The sequence below is a fragment of the Ambystoma mexicanum genome, chromosome 14 (assembly GCF_040938575.1).
Source record: "Ambystoma mexicanum isolate Mex_15411 chromosome 14, UKY_AmexF1_1, whole genome shotgun sequence".
Lineage (NCBI taxonomy): Eukaryota > Metazoa > Chordata > Amphibia > Caudata > Ambystomatidae > Ambystoma > Ambystoma mexicanum.
In genome coordinates, this window is record NC_090940.1 from 169,809,381 (window position 1) to 169,833,286 (window position 23,906).

Sequence of the window (23,906 nt, forward strand, 5' to 3'; positions counted from 1 at the left end):
TGGGACGCTGGAAACCCAGCGTACAGGCTGTTCGTTCTAGCCTGGGAAAAGTCGACATATATTTCAGCCCCTATGTCTTGTTGTGTTATCCCTAACGCTTTTCAACTGTTGTTGTTGGGCCTTCTTCAGGACAAAGTTGTATTGATTCAGTGGTTTAGTCTAAGAACCCACTTGGATGCTTAATACACCAACAATTCATTTGAGTCATTAGAGGAATTGGCAGCGTGTTCAGTTTTCCTTCTACCTGAAGACGAGACGGGACAACATTTCTTTCTGTCTTTGTTTCTTATTATCTTATTTGTTCTGTTTTTATAATGCTCTTCTGTCAATTGGATACTTCAAGGGGTAAGTATGCAATGTGTTAGGGCATTTTCTTGCTATGCCCATGGAACAGCGCATCTTCTCACTCTTTGCCCTGCTGACAAAACCGCAATTCGCTGTGGTCCTGTCAAATCGGGGGGTGGGTGCAGAAACGCTGTAACACTGGCTAGGGTGCTGCATCCATCCCAACACCGGCAGGCTCCAGCAGACTATGGGGGTCATTACATCTCTGTTGGTCCGCAAAAATGAAGCACAACTATTCCGGTGGGGGTTACGTAATTTACCTCCAGCCAAGAGCTGGAGGTAAATCAGGTCCCCACTAGCCACAAATAGCCCTTTCGAAAGGTTTGTCTTGCAGAATAGACGTGCAGCACATCGAATTACGGGCCAGTGTGCCGAGAGAACAAGAATTTTGTTTCCAATATAAACACATATTATTGGATCAGTGAGGGCTTCAAATTCCTTTGCCTAAGGTACACCATTTATCTTTGGTGTTTTGGTATTTTGACTTGACTGCATCTGTCTATAAGTGAGGTGAAAGCACTTGGTCAGGTTGAAATGTCTTGGTAGTCTTTGGTGCCGGTCATACCAGCAATGCCCTCCATGGAGTCCTCGGACTCCATTGAATAGGGGTTTAGTGCCCTTCCCGCCACCTGTAATATCCCAGTATTTCTGGAATATCAGGGGGCGGCAATGGTAATACCGTTTGGCGGTTTCCCACCAGATTTACCAACGGGATACCACCAAACTCCTAATGAGGGCCATATGTCTTCTGGGGTCTGCAGCCACAAGGAGCCCCGCTAGGCCACCAGGTATTATTTTAAATAATAAATAAAGGCCCCACTAAGCCCTTTTTCTCAACAGTGCTCGCTGAGAAGTCTTACCAGCTATTATCAGTCATGTGTATTTATTTTTCTCGCCATGCACATGGCCTTTGTACACTGCCTGATTCTAAGCAAGGTGTTTGAGAGAGAGCCTAAATCCATTACCAGGAGGTAAAAGTCTGTAGAAGTCTTCATTAGCTCTGTCAGTCTTTCTGAGTGCAATTCCGTTCACAGTGGGGCGGGTAGGTGTGTGTGTGTGTAATATTTTTAGAGTTCAAAACTTGGCTGCAGTCACTGGTGGAATCACAATGCAAGCCTGGTTGACACCCTGCCTCTTCCCGATGTATCCTAAATTGTTTTAATTTTTTATTTAGATTCCTGTTTTCCAGCGTGGGGGCACTGTGATACCCCTAAAGACCACTGTAGCAAAATCTAGTGAATGGATGGAAAACTCTTCATATGAACTCCGTGTTGCCCTGGACACAAAGGTATAGTGCTGGAGGATTCTATTGCGTTTAAATAAGTGCTGTCCTCTTTTGTTGCCAAACTTCATCACATCTGTTTGTCATGGATGTTCTGACCAGGCAACATTTGACCAAATGCAGATTCTGCCCCGGCCTTCCTCAAGGGGACCCATCAGTTACTGTGTTAATTGAGATAAAACTCTCAAGGTAAAGGACACCGTGACCATCGCATCTCATGTGCACTACATTTTGTTGCCAATACAGAAACTTACAGCCCTTATTATAATAATACCGCAGCTGACGGAATCACTTATAGAGGGTTTCACATGGCCTGGAAACACACAGCCTGCAGGCCAAGATGGTAGAAAAGGAATTCTACTAGTTTCCCACTGCATCCTCTTTCCTGCCCATCTCTCTCCCTCTCTCACTCACACACGCGCACACACACACACACACAGTTCCCCCCCTACTAGCAACTGGCACAGCCCAGCATCAATTTCCTTGGCACCAAGTAATGAATTTCAATATCTTCATGCAATGCAACACAAAGATGAAATGTTTGCCGGATTTCATCACATTGTGACACTCTTGGACCTAGCTCTTTTCCTTGATGTTGGGCAGCCCAAGACACGCCAGATGAACATTTGTAATGTAGCAGTACCTACAGGTTCCACATGCAAGACAGATTTTCAAACTGATTTGTTGCAGCCGTCAAGTCTGGAATGATCGTGATTTTGGGGGGTTTAGCCCCTGTGACGGATCTAGCACTATTGTCACTGGTTCACTGGAGAGAAGCTTCCCTTGCGTGTGGTCAGGGAAGGACAGAAGCGACCTAACTCTAAACCTGGGGGTGGCAGTCTGCGGGAGGACCACATGGGGAGGACAAACTCCAGGGAGTCAAGAAAGTGATTCATCAAAATGACCCTTCAGGACCCTTTTATTGTGACACCCATGTAACTTTATCATATGCCTATATGACATTCTTTACATAGATGAAGAATTCCCAAATCTGCTTAACCCACAACTTTGTTCCCCCCACCAGTCCTTTTGGTACTGAGACGAGAAAGAGGGATGGAACAATGAGGATGCCTAGAACCGGTAAACACACGCTGCATTCGAGTCTTTAGAAGTTTTTGGAATGCTGCGAGGTATAAAACACACACAGCAGAACAGAATGGGAGGGGAGGAGAGGAGAGGCAAGGGCTGCCGTGTAACAAACACAGCTTGTGTGGATGCTGACTGGAACGCCAGAGACAAACATTTTTGTAAAAGCAGCATGGAGGCTAATGAGAACGGTGCGAAGAGAAACCAACCCAGGAAAAATTAATCTTGTGAATGCAGTGTGAGGAACTCATGGTGGCAACAAGTAAGACAGACACAAGTGATTACAGTTCAAGGGTGTTTATTGAACAATGAATTCTGTTTGCAGGTTGGAAAAATGCCTATTCTAAACCTAAATCTAAGATGGGAGCAAGCGTCGACCATCAAATGAAAAATAAGACAGTCCTAGTGGCGTTGTGTCAAATAAAAGGGCCTATACTAAAAAACCTATTGCCAAACCTTAGAACTAATACAAAAAAGGGTGTGGGATAGTTCTCAAGGAAAGAAAAAAGTGTTCTCAAATAATATGTCAGGATGCGGTAGCCTGGGTCTCCCTTCCACACATTTTGAGCATGGGGTAAGGTATGATCTTGGAGCACAGTACAGTCTCGGGCTTCTCCAGGCTGTCCAGTCAAATGGTCGAAAACATTTAATCGAATGACCATTTGATCGACAGTGAAATGGTCAAAAAAAAAAAGGTCGAATTTATTTATTTATTTATATATATATTTTTTGTTTGGGTTGGTAAAAAAATGTTTTTAATAAAGAAAACGGGGGTTTGGGGGGGAACCCCCCCATAAAAAAAAATAAAACCCCCTTTTTTTCGACCATTTGACTGTCGATCAAAAGGCATTCAATCCTTTTGTTTTCGACCAGATGACCTACAACCCTTCTCCAGAACCAGATGACAGTTCTAATGGCAGCTCTTAGGACTGTGCATGGCCAAGTCTCGTTTCCTTGAAATCTCTTGCCTTCGAGGACCCGAGGTCTTCAGATAACAAAACAAAAGTTCCTTAAACAAATGAAAGTTCATTTTCAATGTTCGCTGGGTGATGGGTTCACCTCTGGGTTCCCCTCTTCTGGGCGCTGACCCTTCTCAATTGTTAACCACAGTTTCACGTAGGGTGATGGCTTCACCCCTGGGCCCCCATCTTCTGGGCGCTGAACCTTCTCAAACCTCATCCGGAGCTCCCTCGGTCGGGCTTGGAACCTTCACTTCTCCTTAGTGGATTTCACTTCCCTTGGTTTCTCAATGTCTTTTCCAACAGTTCATAGTGGACATCCCTCAGCCGCATTCACCTCTTTCAAAACACTGATTCTCTGGACTTTACACTTTGCCCCTCTCATCAGCATCCCTCGGTCGGGCTCACTCTTGACAACTTCACATTCACTTGAATTTGCGGAATTGACTTCCCTTGCTTTCTCATTTGGCGGGATTCACTTCCCTTGCTTACCACAATTTGTAGATCAAAGTCTTTTGATTGTACGGGGGTTTTATTAGACCTCCTGTATGACCACTTTGACCTCTTTTGGCAATTCTCCTACGGACTTCTGGTAACCGTAGTTTCACTCTGATGGGGAATGACCAGAGTCTCTCGAGTTAGCACCCACGTGGTGCCGGTTTCCCTTTGCAGCTGGTCTCCCCTTAACACTTTTTACAGTTCATTAAACTTCGTTCAAACTTGCCACTTTGCGATTCTCACTCAACACTGCCCGGTTCTTATCGGTTCTCCCCTCGACTCACCGGCTGTGCTGAACCGTTTGGCTTTCGGCTTTAATGGAGTCAAGGCTGGTACCACAGTCGCGGGAGCTTCCCTTGCTCCTGCTTATTAGCATAGGCTTGCCCCGTGTACCGTTGACATCTGCTGCAAGACACTTGTGCTACAGGGTCTTAGGCTCTCTTCCATGAAGTTTCTGCAGGTCTGGGGCCAAAAGGGCAAGGTCACTTCTCTCCTCGCCACCCTCTTGATTCCTGCCGCCTTTCTCCTTCGCTTGAACTGCTGCGCCTGTTTAGCCGTCTAGCCGTGCTATCTGCCGTGCTCACCCTGCTCTTACTGCTCTCTCTTGTTCTACCTTTTATCCCTGTGGGGATAAGGAAGGGCCGTCAGGTGTGTGTGATTCAGGTTAATTGCCTGACTTTGCCTGACCTTTGTGTCGGGTAATGCCAGGTAAACAGTTTTATTACAAGTCCATAAACCAGTATTCATGTTGGGAAAGGGAGTGGTGAGAGTGTCGGATTGTCCTACGGGAAATGATGGGGAAGTAATGCGATAATGAGAAGGGAGTCGGTTGATAGACCGAAAAGGACAAAATGGGTAAGGTTTGTGAAATGGACGAGAATGACCAGGAGGAGAACAGAACATAGGGGATAGTGGCAATTGTAATTGTTGGTCACTTTCAACTGGTAGTTCAGAAGTGACAATCAGAGGGACAGGATTGGAAGGTTTTGCAGGGGTAAACAGGAATAGCCGGAATCGTGAAATAAACAAGGGGGGTTTTGGGAACAATACTGTTCTATCTGATCCTGTTCGGAGTGTGGAAAACAATAATCAGAGGGACGTGGACAAGAACGGTTGGAATCATTCAGGTAGGAATTAGAAAAGCAAGGATTCTGGGATGGGTAGTTTCTGGGAGCAACTGATATTGATATTTTATTTCTATCGCGCTCATACACAAGTGTTTCAGAGCGCGACAAGACAAGGGAAGGGGAACAGGGGAGAACAAAAACAGCTATCTTACTAGGCCCAGTGACATTGAGAACGTGCAAGTGCATGGTAGAGGGGGAGGGGGAGAAGTGCATGGAAGAGGGAACACAAGGAGAGTGTGGAGCGAGGAGGAAAATGCATAAATAATAAAATATTAATAGATAAAAGGCAACAAACAATGGGAGCACAGCCAGCAAGTGGCAAGTTCTGGTTTTAAGGCAGCAGGCTGGGTAGGTCTGATAAGTGCAGGAAGAAAGAACAAAGGGGGGGGGCTGTATGGGTACAGATACAGACCCCAGTGCAAGGGGTGGCCTGGAGGCAGTGCGTGAGGGTGGCAACATGAGCAGGTACCTGAACCCAGAGGACAGAGGGTGACCAGGTGCATGGTGTTGAGGGAGAGTAGAATCAACAGAGGAGAAGGGGGGAAGGCAGAAGAAAAGAGGAAGGTCTTGAGGTGCTTCCGGAACCGGAGATGGCTCTCCTCAAGTTTTAGTGTGGCAGGGAGCCTGTTCCAGAGGGAGGCCCCAGCCGAAGACAGAGATCTGCCCCAGCTTGTTTCTTTGAGAATCAACTAATCCTGAGGGAATTAGAGGTAGAGGTGCGGAGTGCTCGAGATGGGAGGTATTTGCGGAGAGATAGCTGAAGGTATATTGGACCCAGGCCCCGGAAAGCCTTGTGGACAATGCAGAGGGTTTTGAATGTAATCTTTGCATCCACTGGGAGCCAATGGAGGGATTTCAGAGCTGGAGAGATACGATCCCACGGCTTGAGGCCAAGGACAAGTCTTGCAGCCCTGTTCTGGATAATTTGCAAAGGGCGAAGAGTAGAGGCAGGTAGATTAAGAAAGAGGCTGTTTCAATAGTCCAACCTAGAGAGAACCTTACCTTGGGAGAAAGTGAGCTTCTGGGGGAATGAGAGGAAAGGAAGAGTACCTCTGAGGAGGTGCAGTAGGAAGTTTGACTTTTTTGATACATCAGCGATGTGGGCGGAGAAGGAGAGTGTGGAATTAAAGGTGACACCAAGGTTCAATGGAAATTGTGATCCTAGGGGATTGGTTATATACAGAGGGGTTTTTGGCTTTTAGAAGAGGAAGTTTATTGGATTGAAGGGAGGTTGATTTGAAACATCCTATAAAGGCATTATAAATATTGTCTTCCTCATCCCTCTCTCCTGTATAATACTGTGTCTCACCTTGGGTATCCCCCAAGCATGACCCCGGGTTCCCCTAGCCAGGTGATCCTCCCTCGCTCGTCCACCCCCAGGGTTGGAATCTGAGAGCACCAGCCCTTCCTTGGCCACCTGAATAAGGGATTCAGAAGGTCTTATATGGAGAATACCCTCAGGTTTCTCACCAGAGGCTGGCGAGAACAGTGCAAACAGAAACCGACCAGTGCTGTAGCATCTTGAAGCGTCTTTTGTACTAGATGAAATTACAATAATGGCCACAAACCAAATAATCGGACAGACTCACAGAATATGGCAATGTACTACTTTATTATCAATTCAATAAAGCAGGGTCAACTGGCAGACATCGGACTGATGCTTGCACACTCACACAGCAGCTTGATTACATGGAGGTCTTATACCCCAATATGTATCATCTATGACATCATTCTACAATGCAAAATACAAAACCTATCAAGGGTAGGGATTGGTGAAGGGAACCTATCTACTTATAGAACATATAGGGATTAGTGCATCATTGGCTGCCCAGTATCTGTAGGGCATGCCTCGAACTACCTCTAAACACATATAGTACTGATTACAATGGACATACAGTGGATTGGTTCCCGCAACATTGTATGTTAGGTTGTCCCCAACTCTACTGATTGTTTGGCATCCTACCCCGACCTTGGACTTTTGGCTCTTTAGCAGCACATACGTGAAACAAAATCTAGGTTTTTTAATCCTGTCAGACTACTCCCCAATTAGACCATCATCTGCCATTGGTAGGCTATCAGCCAACGTCTTCCATTTGTACTTGACCTTGTTGCTGCTCACTGTTCTGGAACATTCAAGGGAGTGTGAGCACACCACTATCTTAGTTTAAGACTCTAATAAGTAGCCTTTTTTTTCGTCTTCTAAGTATCATGTGAAAAGACCACAAATTTGTCCATTTCAGTCATTCATTTACTGCTATTTGGTTTAATTATGTGGGGTGCTGTTGCTCCTCTTGGCCTCTAGAGACTTGCTCACTCTATCTCATATGACCCTTATGCATTTTTTATTGACCAGCTATTTGGCTCTCACAGATCTTTTCGTCTTCTTCCATCTAAAAAGAATGTCGTACCCTCAGCGCTTATCCATGTACTCCCTTTGTGCTCTGTGCATATCCTTTTAAAAATAGCATCTTTGCTTTGGACCAACATTGACTCATCGTCGGCTCTGCACACTAAACTGTTTTCATGCGTCTCCTGGTTCTTGCAGCCTTGGCCTGTCTCTGAGGTAGCTTGGTTAATTTCAACGTGAGCCAGAGTCCCTTTTCCCGATATGGCCATCCTTGACACATTATATATTCCTCTGTAGCAAGCTTCTATACGTTATATTTCTACCTTGCGTTACTGCATATTTAGTTATTGATCAGTAAGTTACTTCATCTTCTTTAGATCCATGATTACTTAAAGCTTTAGGTTCATGTTACTCTTAATGCTCCAGTTACATTGTTACTTAGTATTTTTATATCGTTTCAAGATAGGTCCATATAACCACTTTGTCCTTGTCAGATTTCACTTTAACATCCATCCATGCTATTCATTGATGCATTCTGACATCTTGGAAAGCGACATCCTTCCACACTTTCAGTGCGAGGGTACATGCTGTACGGCTGTCTGAGTGCATAATAGCTCTCACGCACTCGATGCGGTACAGGAACGATGCAGGGGGCCCCATTTATGGCTCTTCTTTGACTGTTCCAATATGATGGTGGTGGAGGGGCGGGAACTGGCAAGAAAAAGTGTTTACCAGCTCCTCTACAGACCCAGGGGAAGTGAACCTTGCGAATACAGCTCAGAGGCTGAAGAGAAGGGGACAAAGAGAAATCGGCCGGGAGAAGTGAACCGCCTGATTGCTACCGGCAGCTGGAGCTACACAGAGCCACAGAAAGGCTGCCTGGAGCAACAGAGAGTGAGGTGGGAGACAGATGTCTAACAGCACAAACTCCCAGTCAACGGCTCGAGAGGAGAGAAGACAGAAGTATGCGAAGAGTGCCTGAGCTGCCTGATAAACCCCATGAGAGTGAGTGGGTTACCGGAGCGCTTGGGAACGAGAGTCGCATATTGTTTAAGACACAAGAACAATGTGCAGAATCGGTTGGTAATTCGATGTTTCAAAAAGGTGATTGATACGATTACGAACAGTGTGCAAAAAGGGTTGATGGCCAAATGGCTAAAAAGGGAGATTGATACAAAAAACGATTAGCGTTCAAAATGGGTTGGTGATTCAACATTTAAGAGAAGAAGTTGATATAAAGGTCAAGAAAAGGGCAATGGGCAACTACTTAAGAAGCATTGTTGCTTTCTTTTCTACACCTTTAATCTTTGTGTTTTTGGAACTTTGAAGAAACGTTACAGGTGTTTACCCTACGGAACCCCTTGTACACATTATATTAATTTTGGAGTGTTATATCTTGACACAGACGTTCCTTAGTTTTGCTGAGGTAGGGAAGCCCCTCTTAGAAATTAGGGATAGATAGGAATGTCCCCAAACTTCTTATTATTTTTTCTGAATAAAAGTGTTTTACCAATATCCAACATGCCACCATGTCTGAGTCTTACTCTTGACCCCTTAAATCCCCTGGAGCAGCCGACCCCCGACCCGCCCCACCCTCTCCTGTGCTGATGGGATTTCCTTGAAATTTGCAGGTTTAAACCCCCTTTGCTCCCTCGACAGAAATATCACCCCTCTACTCCCCACACACACACTTACTTCCCTGCTCCCCACCCCTGCCTTCCACACTGCAAACATTTCCCGTCAACCAGCACACAAACACACACACACATACACACACATTTACACTTACTTTAACAGGCCCATGCATTCTGTCTTTTGCTCCAGTCACGCCTGTCAGCCCCCGCACGCGCTTGTGTGTGGCGAGGGGCATGGCTGGTCGATTTAAAAATACCGCTCATAGTGGTCTCCGAGCGGTCTTTCTAAATTGACCTTTTCTATTTTAATTTAAAGATTGATTTTAATACTTAGTACTGCACTTAGTGTATATATGAAGTGTGAAGCATTTAGAGAGGTATTTGGGGCTTAATTCCTGATGACTGTGAGTGATGTGTATTAGTCTGAAGATGTGTTGTTCGATAGGTTTGCATATAGGTTTTTAAGGAGATGTGCTGTTCCATAGACAGCCAAATTAGTTTTGAAGGAAATTTGTTGTATGAAAGGCAGCACATTAGTTTTGAAGGAGATGCGTTGTTCGATTGTCATCCATATTAGTTTTGAAGGGGATGCTTTATTCGATATACAGCCATATTTCTATTGAAGGAGAAGTGTTGTTCGATAGGCAGCCATACTAGTTTTGAGGATGCGTGGTTTGATGGGCAGCCCTATTAGTTTTGAAGGGGATGTGCTATTCGATATAAAGCCATCCTTGTATTTAAGGAAAAGTGTTGTAATTGGCAGCCATATAATTTTTGAAGGGGATGTGTTATCTGATAAGCAGCCATATATGTTTTGAAGGCAGTATGCTGTTCGCTAGGGAGTGTGATGAATCCTGCAGAGCATTTCGGTGCTGGACTGCCCATGTGGGTGGGACAAAGACTGATATGCAAATGGATATTTCCCATCTGTGAAAGGTACAGTGAGCAAAAAGCATGTGCCGCAAACTCTCATCTTAGAACAGGTTATCATGCCATGTTCTCTCTGGAGAGGAGCGCCTGCTACCTTTTGTGAAATATTTGTAAGGAACTTAGGGTTGGTCACCCTAAGTTACCTGGGGGCAACCAGACGTGGTCTCCCTGCTCACTGTACTCAGAGAGGCACAGCTTCACCTCACTGATGAGGCCCAACAAGGCTGAAACACGTGTATGGGGTTGCTGTCGGTACTCTTGTTCAGAGAGGAATTGCCATAGCATTTCGGTGCTGGACTGCCCATGTGGGCGGGACAAAGACTGTTATGCAAATGGATGTTTCCAATCTGTGAAAGGTACAGTGAGCAAAAAGCATGTGCCGCAAACTCTCATCTTAGAACAGGTTATCGTGCCATGTTCTCTCTGGAGAGGAGCGCCTGCTACGTTTTGTGAAATGTTAATGCCACATACCCTGCACTCACCTATAACACCAACACTATTGCACATCACCTCTGCCATAAGAATGAAGCTATCTTTAACGACATAAATGTAAACTGTTGTTTCCCACATAACTCTCTATCTCCTTAAACACAACCCCCCCTTTAGTTTATAGTATAAGTCTGCTGCACCCATCCACATGCCACTAGACATGGGCGACTAGCAGGGTCTTGGCCACATTTACACAACTTTAGTGGCTGAAATGCACACATGCATAATAGCACCTTCCAATTTTCCCAAACTTCGGACCGCGGTCCCTCCGAAGGTGTCAACCAACAGTGTGTTGGGACCATATTTATGGTCAAAGGCGCAAGACAAATGTCAAAATGAATTCATGAAAGCAAGCATGATAAGCAAGACTGTCATTTGTATGCAACCAGTCTAGCCATTTCTTATTGTGGAATAAAATTTCGTATTAGGTTTTTTTATAAAGCAACCATGATAAGTGTGGTTATGTAGTTCGACTGGCATTTTAGTGCAGCCAGTTTGGACATGTTTTCATACTGTGGTGTGCATTTTGAATGGTAAAGCCAACTGGGGCATGTTCTTACATGTGGATACTGCCATATATTGGTAGAACAAACATGGACATGTTTCCTATAGTATCATTATTTGCATTATGCGCAAAGCAAACAAGAGCATGTTCTTAAATGTGAATAGGGTATAATCGTGCAGTTAGCATGGGAATATGTATGGGCACAGCCAGTGTGAATTTCTTTTATACTGGCACATATTGTGGGCAAAGGCATCATAAAATGTGTTGGTGTGCCAGTAGTGTGTTTCTGTTGTACTGTGAGGAGGACCTGTGTTTCGGGAGCTACGTGCCTATTTTGAAGAAGTGAAGCATATTGAATCCAGTGGAGTCCTATTTCTATTTAAACTTTTTTTTCTTCAGCCAACTATAAACACACTGCGCATGCGCGGTGTGCCAGTAGTGTGTTTCTGTGTTTGTGGATTGTGGAACAGTGAAGCTCTGGAGTCAATTGTGATCGCTCCGCTGATTGCAGTTGTGAAGCACGTATGAACCCGGAACGGTAAGACCCCATTGCTCGATCATTTCATTAACCAAGCCACGTGTGAGGAGCGCTGGATGAGTTTAAATAGACTTTGACTTTCACCTTGAACCTATCTTAACCGTGAAGTATGTGAACTTAATTGACTCACAGTCCTTGTTGTGACAGTTTGAATCCCCTGGTGATTGGGTGGAATTCTTGCTTTTTGCTAAAGTATCTTGTGTCTGGTTTTCTACACGTGCATTGGAAAAGACTGGGCTCATATTGAGCGTATTGAGCGTATTGACAGTTGTGTTCGAGCTGGGTGCTCTGTATCCAGGAGTAACCGGATTTTCTCCTTGTCAACTATCTCGAAGCTGAGGAATCACTTTAGTACTATAACGATTGTGTTAATGCTTTGTGGCGACAGAGAAGTTATTGTAAACACTACGTATGGAATGAAAAGTGTTAATTGAAACTGAAACTGAATTCTATTAGTGGTATAAGACTACTTGTGCCCAAACTACCCGCTGAGCCTGGGAACTTCCACGTGCCCTTCCATGTTGAGCCACGAAAGCATGTCACAAACAGTCTCGTAGCCTCAGGGCCGGCTGGATAACGAGTGCACCTGATGCTGGTGGCGTTTGGTATCTGTCTCCTACTGCACTTTGGGATGGCTGCGGGCCTTAGAGCCTTGGAGCCCTTAAGTATCCCTCTATACAGACTATTCTAAGTGACACTTTGAGCATTTGTCTGGGAATTTATCCTGTACCGTAGCCTGACAGTGACCGTTGGCCCAGAGCCTTGGAGCCCTCAGTCTACTCTGCACAGTGAGAACAGTGTGTGCATTGTGGCGTTGAGTCAATTCTGTGTGATAGGTACTTGGGGTTACTGCGGCCTTTCGAGCCTTAGAGCCCTTAATTATCCCTCTATTCACACTATTCTAAGTGTAAATTACATTTTGAGAATTCGTCTGGGAATTTATCCTGTACTATAGTCTGACGGTGACCGTTGGCCTAGAACCTTGGAGCCCTCAGGCTACCCTGCACAGTGAGAATAGCGTGTGCATTGTGGCGTTCAGTAATTGTGTGTGAAAGGTACTAGGGGTGACGGCGGGCCATTGAGCCTTTGAGCCCCTGTAGTCCTCATATTCACAGCACACCAATTAAAAAAGGTTGCTGTAAAATCACTTGGCCACTTTAGCGTGTGGTATCTGTGGGCAATACAGCCTTTTGAGCCTCACGCAGAAATTGACTTGTAATAGCACATGAAAAGTGAAAACTTTGCAGTTCTTGAGTTTAAACCTCACCTGTCATAGACTTTGCCACTAATTAGAACAGTGGCACTTAGTGTTTGTTGGGTATCCCCTATTCATTTGGGCCTTATTTTTGCTCGTCAGTAAATAATATACCGATTACCATGGAAACAAGCCTCAGAAATGGCAAACGCCTCATGGCACTGGTTGCAAAAAAGAATAATGCTCCAGTGAAAAGCAAACACAGATATGAAAAGGTATCTGGAGCTAGGACTTCTAACACCTCTGATACACCCACACACCAGGTGATAAGAGAGCTTTCATTTACTATACCATCAATAAGGCCTAAACTATCAAAATTACCATATAATGCCTCAGTAACACACATTGAAGACCAAAATGTATGTTATATGCTACATCAATCTCTTCAATTTTCTGAGGAAGAACCTAAGGTCTTATTTCTAAGTGAATTGAACGGCACACAGCACATTGTAGACAAGGGATTGAGTAGTGGCAATGACCACCAACACGAGATGTCATCTCCAGCAGAAAACATGGGAAATGGTGAGATTGCAGATGTTTCGATGTTAGCCCCTGTGATCATGGCAGAATTGGATAGGCGTGTTTGTCTATTGTCAGGTCCTTCCACTCCAGTGTCTACACCAAGAAGGCAAAGATACTTTGTACACTTGCATAGTAACAAGGATGGTGATTCATGCTGTAACACAGCAATTCATCACGGGAAAACCCGTATTGGCAGATGTTGTTGTTCACCCACCACCCTTTTCTGAGATTCCCAAAGAATGGCATACTAATGCATATGAAGAGTTTGACAAGGGATAAAATTGGTATTACTGATAATCCTCTTCGAAAGTCTGCAAGTGGGGTTAGTTTTAACAACCTCACTGATGAAACTATGCTTGACTTAAATGAACAGAATTGTCATACATTTCCTGTACTAACACGGATTTTGAATCTCCTGGATAAAGGTCACAAATGCACACACTTTGCAATAAGGGAAATGGAAGGATCCCTTGCTGAGATACTGGGGAAGCTAAATAAAGTTGAGGGTTTCATGTTGGCATATGAAGGCATGGCATCTTTCAAGCCAACCTTAATGGCAACTTGGACACAAACATCTCAACACATCTTAGTGCTGACATTTATCCTGTCATCATGATCACACAAGCAACAGAGACCACTGCAATAGATAGCAAAGTACAGAATCCAGGGAATGTGGATGAAACAACAGGCGGTACCTTAGACACATATAACCCAACACAGGATGAAATCAAAAAGATTGACCTGATTAAGTTAGCAAAATTACATCATGAGAGACTTTTGACTCTGGAAAACTTAGTGATAAAGGAAATGATGGAAAACAAGTTAACCAGTGGAATTTGTAAAAGTGAGTTATCGAAAGAGGTCCTGGTTGATTCAGATCGTCTCACTCCAGACAGTCCCTCTGCACTTACTGTTTTGATGGATCAACAAGAAAGTGCAAAGGAGGAGGAGATAACTGCAGAATCCCCCGAAAATTAGTCTGAAAATAATCAGGGATGGACATTTTTTATGTCCAAAAAGGCAAAAAAATTACATCAAAGAGCTAAAAAAAAAGGGAGGAGAAAATAAGAAAACACAATGATAGTACATCCCCAAACAAAATACAAACCAAGACCAAGGGTTTGCCTCAAAAAAATAAAACATAAAAGAATACCATAGCAACACCAAAAGAGACGTCACAGGAAAATGGTCTTGACTTTAGTCAACTTGACGCTGAATCTCGTGCTCTTCTAGAAGTGGAAATGTATGAAGATCAAACTCAGACTGGTAAGACACAACAACAACATGAGACCATCCCAGCTAATGTAAACATGGTTATGGAAGGTAAACTAGAAGTGAAAGGTAATCAGGAAGGTTCAGTCTGTTGCAACTGCAGCGAGCTACCTTGGTTTTTAAGATATTGTCTATATTTTATAATGCACTATTTGTTTGCTGCATGTGGAGCTTGAGACATTGCGACTGACCAATGTCAGAAATAACATGTAGAAAAAGAAACACAGAGACTCCACTTTTGCGCTCCAAATTAAAATTGTATTTCAAAAAAGATTTTGTTATAAAGAATTTTCAGAATTACTTCATTCTTTTTTTCTACTTTTTTTCAATGTTAGAAAATTAAACATTCATTTTCTTTCACATTTCTTTGCTCTCAGATTAGAAAAGGATACCCTTTGTTTCCATTCACTTCTGTTGCTAGTTGTATGAGCTAGCACCCTCTACACGTGTTTCCCCATACCGAGTTTGGCATGGTTCTTCAGGAGGGATTTGTTTATATATACACAGTTGCTTTTTTTGTTGCCAATTGTGCAGTAAAGTTGTGTTATGCTTCGTTATGTGTGTGCATCTTTAGCTTATTCCTTTGATGTCTGCAAGGTCTAATATATCCAGATTGACAGTTCACCCCAGGGTCTCTGGGTATCAGGATGCTTCTAAGGTTCTCAGATACGGCTCGTTTTTGAAGAGATGCATCGGATTCGATTGTCCCTAGAATGTACCTTTCCCTAGAAGTGAAAGGTACATTATCCTTTAAAGCAACTTCCGTAAGTTCCACACATAGCACTAACAAGACGCAAAATAATCACATGAAACAATTCAATTTAGCTGGGTTCTATCAGGTAACAAAAAACAAAAAAACATATAAAAGAGACAGCTGCAATGGTGATCACGAAGAAACGATAACACTCATGGGTCCCCAACTAAACGTAGAACCAAAGGTGTTGCGCATATGTCTGAAACACACCATGCCTGAGAATCGAGCTAATGATATTCCAGTCATACAGGCGGGGTGTAAAACAGACATGCCTGGTTCAACTGAAATTGCTGAGAAAATTTGACCAGCAACTGAATCTTCTAAAAACATGCTTACAGAGGGTCTGGGTGGAGATTCACAGCAACAACGTGTCCGGTCCGGGTGGAAAGACACCAATGTAAGCTGTGCAAAAGAGCATTACTCGGTTTCTGTAGATACAAAATCATGTGATGATATTTCAAAAGAAACACAAATGATTATCGGGTGGAGTAGTGATTCTCAACTGCCTGGTAACGATAGAATTAATCGCTCATACCTACTGAACATGTTCCAAAAAATACCCACACTGAGGAACTTGAACACCCATGATATTGAATGGATTAAACTGCCCATTGTTAACAACAATAGAATACTATGTAAGGTTGAGTCCCCGTTAATTGCAAAAATGTTATGGGAACAAAGTGAGAATTTTCAGATGCTGGGTTATGATTTGTATGCCTTTGAAGACATGAATGAAGCCTCAAAATGTATAGAATTTCAAATGCAACAGAGGTCAAGTTTCGCAACTGCAGGGGTGAATCTGAGTGCTGATACAGTTAAGACCCAAAATTTGTTATCTCAGCTTACATCGGTATTCAATGCCATAAAAGGCTTGGCTGGATGTAAACTCTACTGAAAGATGCTGGTTCCACACAAACTACCCAGAGTCACACATAACTGTCAACCACTTCTATAATAAGCTGGAATTGTTGTGGATTTAATAATCTTCTGAAATGTTTTAAGAACAAGACACTACCACACAATTCAAGCGTTATTATGATACAAGAGATTGTGGCAGTGAATGCCATTAATATAGATGGTTTCAAGTCATTCAGCCACCATGCTAGTCGGGGTAAGTCTGGGCGTCCATCAGGCGGTCTTATAACGTTTGTCAACAACAGAATTAAAATGGATGCTAATTTGATGTATTCGTCTGATGCTCTACTTGTTATGGAAATACTGTTTAGTCAAATCAATATTATACTGATTACCTTGTATAGCAATCCGATACACAGTTTGCATCTTACCATAATGGCAGAATTAGATGCTATTTTACAGAAGGAATTTTCGAGGAATGTTGACCATGCAGTAATTTTAGGTGGCGACTTCAATTCTATCCTCTAGGACTCCTCATTCTATAAGCTAACACCAGCAAGCCACGCACACACCGCTGTGGCATTTGAACGAGGCTGGTCGAAGTTTCTTCATAGCTGGAATTGACATATAATCCCACATGCCAAAGATCAGAGCCAATGTACATGGTTTAGAGGGAAACTTACCTCATTGATTGACTATATTGACGTATCTGAAAACCTATTGCAAACATCTAAGCCTATTGAAGTAATAAATATGAGCTGTAGTGATCACATGCTGCTCAACTTAAATCTCGATTTCTTTTGGAAACGCATAAGAAAGTACCACATCTTGCTCTAATTGAAATAGATAATCATCCTAAATCAATTAGATGGAATCCTAAATTATGCAGAGATCTAGCATATTTGGTCAATCGTGACATGTGGTGTTATGAGAAATGTCCAGCACCATTTTGGAATAAACAGAAAATCACACTTTTTAACACAAATGTGGTAAAACGTCATTTAGACGCCATTGCACAATCCCAAAAACAGTGTGTAACTGTACACTCGAGCAAATATAGCGCTGAAATTGTGGAGCTCAAATGTACACGTAATGGTGACATCAGAAGGGCACTGAGGGAGACTGAAGACTACATCGAAATTACTCTTGTAAAAAAACAGATACAGCTGAGATGTAGATATGCTCTTAAGGTGGTTAAGAGAGCATAACATCTAACAGAAAATCAAAAAATGATTAGACTTATCTGCAGGCGCAAAACCAAATATATTTGGGCAATTTTACGTGCAAAGGGCAAAGGGACTTCTCCGATTTTCCATTCTGCGATTTCGGGTAAGAAGTGGAGAGAGTACATCTTCGATAGATAGGTCCAACCGTTGGTATTTCTATCTTCAAATACCTCTGCTCTTGCCAATAAGATCCCTAGTAAATGTGTATGGAACGTAGGGGATGTCAGATGGGCTATTAAAAAACTATCATATTTAAAGGCCGCAGGCCCAGATGGGATTCCCCCTTGTGTACTAAAAGACGATCCGCACTTGTGGGCTAAAGTGATAAAGGTTATGTTTGATTCGATTTTTGAAACCAGGACCATTCCACAATCATGTCTTACAGCAATAATTGTTCCCATTCATAAAAAAGGGCCAATTGATGTACCGGAAAACTTTCGTCCCATATCTTTGATGTGCCTCCCAAGGTGTTTGCTACTCTTCTCCTAAGGGAATTAGAAATATGTGTAGCTGAAAAGGAGCTTTTATCAAAATTCCAGGTAGGATTTCGAAAGGAGATGGGGGCTACACTAAATGCCACGATTCTTGCCCACTTGCTCGAAACCTCTAATACCACGTCCTCAGGTGCTATTTATATAGCATAATTGGACCTTTCTGCAGCGTTTGACAGCGTCATAAGGGATAGGCTGTGGAATAAGCTTCTAGGCTATGGTATTCTAAGTTATATTGTGGGTTTTATAGCTTTTCTTCATACTAACACGTCATACATGGTTCGGATCAACAAAGATGGCTCCAACACTGAGGCGATTGACACCGAGATAGGGGTTAAGCATGGCTGGCAGTTGGCAGCGATATTGTTTAACCTTTATATCTGTGACATTGAAAAATTATGGGAACATCAGGTGGTATTTCCAGTGAAGTTGGGCGATACCCGAATTAATTGGTTAGCATTCGCTGATGATATCATTTTGTGTGATCGTACACCATGTGGGCTACAGACCAAATTGAATGTGTTCTATGAATATGCTAAAATCAACAATCTTGCCATTAACACAGGCAAATCCAATATTATGGTATTTTCAAATAGAAAAAAGTCTATAGATTCACATGGAAAATGAATGATATGGTGATTCATCGGGTGTTGGCAACCATGTTTTTAGAATAAAATCTATGCGATTCCAACTCCCTGGTAACATGGAGCAGTACACTGAATGCTAAAGTAACCCCTTTAATATCACAAATGAAAATCATCCATTATATGCACTCAAAATTCTCTTTCATACCTATGATTGAGTTCTATATGTTAAAGGTAGAACCCGTGATACTGTATGGTCTTGATTTATGTATAATGGATATTACAAAGACACTCAATAAATTGCAAGGTAACATCTGGAAAATTGTTCTGGGTTTACCCAAATCACTTCCTAATTCATTAATCATCCATGAACTTGGGTTGAATTCCTTGGCATCTAAATTTTGGTGACACAATTTTTTACGAACTATGGTAAAATGTTATATCCCCCGCCAAATTCGTTGTATCAAGACTTTTGTTGTATGGTGATGAAGGACTATCAGTTGTCAATCAAGCGTTATGTTAAGAAGATGGACTCATTACTGCAACTAATAGCTATGGAGAAAAAGTAAGTATTTGATTGTTCAGTTGGGGTAAAAAAGACATTTTACCAAATGGACTGTGCAACCATGATTGAGCTCAATGCAAAATATAAATCCTATAGAGATCGTTATTGTTTCTTTCACAAACAACTTCCACGTTTACAATATCTGTTAATATTTCCGTGGCCAAAAGCAAGGAACTTGTATTTGAGATTCAAGTTAAATTTAATTCACACTGCAGAAAGAACGAAGTACTGGGCTAAAAATCGTGATGTAAGAAACACTAGTGGCTGTAGATTCTGTGGTAATAATGACATCAGTGAGTCTCTCAAACATCTGGTGACACACTGTAGTCACTTTGAGTCTTTGCGAAGTAGACACATGGGCAAATTCTACAATGCTGACTTGTTATCATCCAGAGATTTGTTGTGGTCCCAATGTATGTGGGGTAAAACACAGTCGTTGATCTTTGCATTAACACGCCTTCTTTCTGCTATCCAAGAAAAGCTCAATGGCCTGGAAATCCTGGCTGCTGAACAATCCACGAGAGATGCTTAGTTGTAAGAATTGATCTATTTTATTGATTTAAAGTCAAATGTTCTAACAGGCCGATTGAAAATCTATGTGAAATTCGCATTAATTATTTTATGAGTTGTAAATAATACTTTTGATACATTTTTCTATTGTATGAACATTTGTAAAGGTGCATTGGTCCAAATACAAATAAAAAAATAAAACAAATGTGTTGGAGAAATGCTCCTGTGCACTGTTGGTGACTTACATCTATTGGATTTTTTAATGAGTTACCCTACAAAATCAATTGCAAACTGTTTGGCTTTTTACCCAATTTTTCTAAAAGTGTGCTCTAAAATGCACCATTCTAACCCACATTAACAAATGTCTCGGGAGGAGAACCCTTCCAAATCCCTCTTGATTGTTCGGGCTCCCTCGCTATGCTGGTCGCTATGGCATATCTGGGAAAAATCTTTACTCCCCTCCACTTTAAAAATTCAGCAGCCTCCACTGGCTCATGTGCAGACAAAATGTATGCCGTCTTTCCGGATATTCTGTGGCTTCTTTGAAGAAAGCATGTATTATGCTCTAAAAAGCAGGTCAGTACACAGATAAATGGCAGATCATATCACAATACCTCACAAACAAATGCTTGCTACTGCCCCATACATCAGAACCCAACTGTCAGGTGTTGGCAAGTCAGTCCAAAATAAGATTCCTGTCAGAAAGCAAAATTCAGCAATGCCGATTGTGGTTTGTCATAAAAATTATCTTTTGGCTTATGAGCAAATACAGTGAGAGCACTGCTCCCACTGTGTTGCAAGGGAAAAGGAACACAGCCCCTTTAAGAGGGACGAACCGCAGCAGGAAAAGGAAGGTGGGTGGGGGAGGAAGGGGAGGGGACAGGGAGGAGGAGGGGCACTAGCTGTAGAGAGAATAAAGGAAGAAGACACAAGCTGATGATATCCTGTGTCGTTCTTGTGTGTATACACAAGTGGGCCCTAACAACTGGCGAAGAAGCGCCAGAACACACATCACTGGAGGTGGGACGTGGCCTGTCAAGGAGAAGACTGCAGGCCGTACGGAGTGCGGTGACCGAAGGAGGAGGCCGGACCATGAGAGAGACGGCAGCGACAGGCGTCGCACCAGCCTGCGTGCGAGGAGGACACACAGCCCCCACAAGGAGATCCAGGGTTCCGGACGGAGGTCGGACCAGAGAGGGCACTGCCGGTGAGACAGCAGTATTGCCTGTCATAAAGAAGGATGCGCTGGAGGAGGCAAAGGAGGGCGCAGCAATACGTGCAGACATCGTGGTAAGGAAGACCGCCCTGGGGTGGCCAGGAGGCGTGGAAGGGAGGCAGCAAATGCCCGACACGTGCCAAGGCACCTGCAACGTGCCCCATTTCAAACAGGGCCGCATAATATCCATAATGTGCGGCCTTGCGCAAATTCACACCCACGTGGAGAAGGAACAAACAGATTTCCAAAGGCACCAGCACATGCACACTGTTACGCTGTATCAGGGAGGCCGCGTAACAGTAATCACACGCGGCCTTCCCTCAAAAACAAAACAAAAAACAGGGGAGAGAAGCAACGAGAAGACACAGCACTGAGGAGGCCACGCATCAGTAACCACACGTGGCTCCCATTAAAGACACATAACAACTTCAGAAAAAGAAGCATACAAACAAAAGGAACACAGCAGGAGGACACGTGGACGAAGGGAACACAACCCAACTACACCCACCCCACGCACAAGGAAAACACACACCCCCAGCAGCATGTTAAAGGGAGCACCACCAGTGATAGATGCAGGCGCACAAGCTGCCGTGAAGCCAAACCTCACGTCCAGGGCCACATTCCTACGGCACCCCAACCCATTCACCCTACAGCTGCAACAAGACCAAGGCCAAAGGTGGGAAGAGTGGTTGGAGGAGTTTGAAGATTCTATGAGAGCCGTAGGTGACCAGAAAGCACCCAACAAGATAGACATTTTTACAAATCTTGCAGGAAAAGAGATCAAAGGAAAATGACATACCAACGCCTCAACACCGCAGTCAACCGGAAATTGATTGTCCTCCCCAACAGAGACTACAAAGGGTATACTTTCAACCAGTGCACCAATTATCACAAGAGACAGTCAGCGAGTTCATCCTCTGACTTCAAAGGAAAATATCTCACTGCGACTTCGCCAACTTCAAAGACGATGAAGCCATCAGGCTGAGAGTAATTGAAGGGTGCATATCCTCACAGTTTCATAAACATCTGTTGAAGAAACCCGTCCCATTACAAGAAATAGCAGACCTCACAAGGGTATATGAGAGGGTAGATGTGCAAGCAGCTGCCATGGAAAACCCGAAGAAGGCAGACACAGTCTCTGCACTAGCCACCAGCCCGCAAGGACAGACCAGATAACCTGGCCCACCGATTTGTCAAGAAATATGGAATGCAAATCGACGCCCCACAACAGAGAGACAGTGCTACAGGTGTGGCTTTGAGTTTCCCCACAAAGGCCAATGCCCAGCTATCGGGCAGATGTGCATGAGATATGGACAAGAGAATCACTTCCAAGCTATGTGCCGGGAGATAACACTGATGCTACCCGCATATAGGCCACCACCGTTAGCACCGATCAAGAGATATGACCCACTGAGAACACCTGTTCCCAGGCCGTACCAAGAGAGAGATAGTGGGAGACTTACCCCAAACTGGAACATGGCGACATACCCCAGCCAGCAGGGGTTCATAAGAGCAGTGGAAAACCTGAACGTTGACTCGCTAGGAAAACATTTTGACACGCCTGACTACTTCCCCGCTTTGCAACCAAACCAGGCGGGGGAACAAAGGCACAGGCAAGAGTAGACCATGCATGACCCTTATAAAACCCTCTGACGGAGGAAGAAGAACTCTCAGCAGGAGAACCCTATCACGAATACTACAGATACAGCAAAGAATATGTCTGATTAATATACGACACCTCGGATGACAGTACAGTGCCAAAAGTTGCAGTACAGATAGGTGGGCTGCACAATCAATTCATTATAGATACAGGAGCCACCATTAAAGGAATGTTTCGCCCAAAATTTTTTATTTCAAAAATAGATAGGCAACATAAAAAAAAAACGATTGGCGTTTTTTTTTTTTTTGAAGCCCCTATGTAAAATTTTGAGCAATTCAAGCTCAAAAATTGAAAAAGCAAGCACATGGGCGCATCCATTTTGTGAAATGGCTGCCCGCCTGTGCTGGCTATTGCGGCACTAATGAAGGAAAAGCCAGCCAGCTGTAGTAAACAAAAGCTACTACTGGGTGGCTTTTCCTTCATTGGTGCCGGGACTCGGAGGACACAGACCGGAGACTACAGGCAGAAAAGCTGCAGCTGCATTTCGGTAAGTGCTATTTATTTTTATTTTTTAAATAAGCACTAGCTGCGTTTTTTTTTCTTAGTTTTCCGGGCTGGAGGAGCCGGGAAATCTTAGAAATAAAACCACAGCTTTAAAAACGTTGTATTTATGTTTGCGGTCGCTTTTGAAGCAGACCTTTTCCTTAGAGCGTTCCTTTGAGGAGTGCTTTACAGCGTAACAGAGCGTGGTGATCCGACCGGATATGTGTATCTGGTCAGCTGGCACACTGTATTAATCTGCACAAGTGATAGATCTAACCCAAACGTCCGGCTCGAGCCTCCAATTTGTAAGAGGATTCAATTCAACACTACAGCTAAATCAATGCCTTGTCTGGGATACTGAATGGAAACCCTTATTGATATATCTTTACGTCCAGTTCATGCGTTCTGGATGACTACCCCTATATAACACCCCTCTCTTGGAATCCCCCTGACCCCACTGAGCCAAGAAGTAGTTCTGTTTTGCAAGTTTAAAAGGTTTATTTGATCATTTAAACAATAGATATATATATCACACTTTATAATAAATTAATAATTGAATATCACACTTAATCTGAGCAGTAATCAATAATGGATAGTCCGGCACTAGCACACTTCTTTATAATCAATGATGAGTGGTTATAGGATGGATACGATAGCAACAATACTTTTATGGTTTCAAATGGATGCAATGTGGAATGAAATGCAGTACAGAAATTAACTTGATAGGATTTCAGCAAAAGACAATGTAATCACTTTCTTGGACAATTCACCCC

General features: G+C 43.3%; 1 protein-coding gene across 1 annotated transcript in view; it reads left to right on the top strand.

The window, feature by feature from the left end:
• Positions 1-23,906, top strand: part of GANC (glucosidase alpha, neutral C) — a 730,404-nt gene that overhangs the window by 602,581 nt on the left and 103,917 nt on the right. Inside the window, 1 exon segment of the mRNA XM_069638822.1 lies at positions 1,520-1,633. Within this exon segment, the coding sequence (XP_069494923.1) occupies positions 1,520-1,633 (114 nt within the window).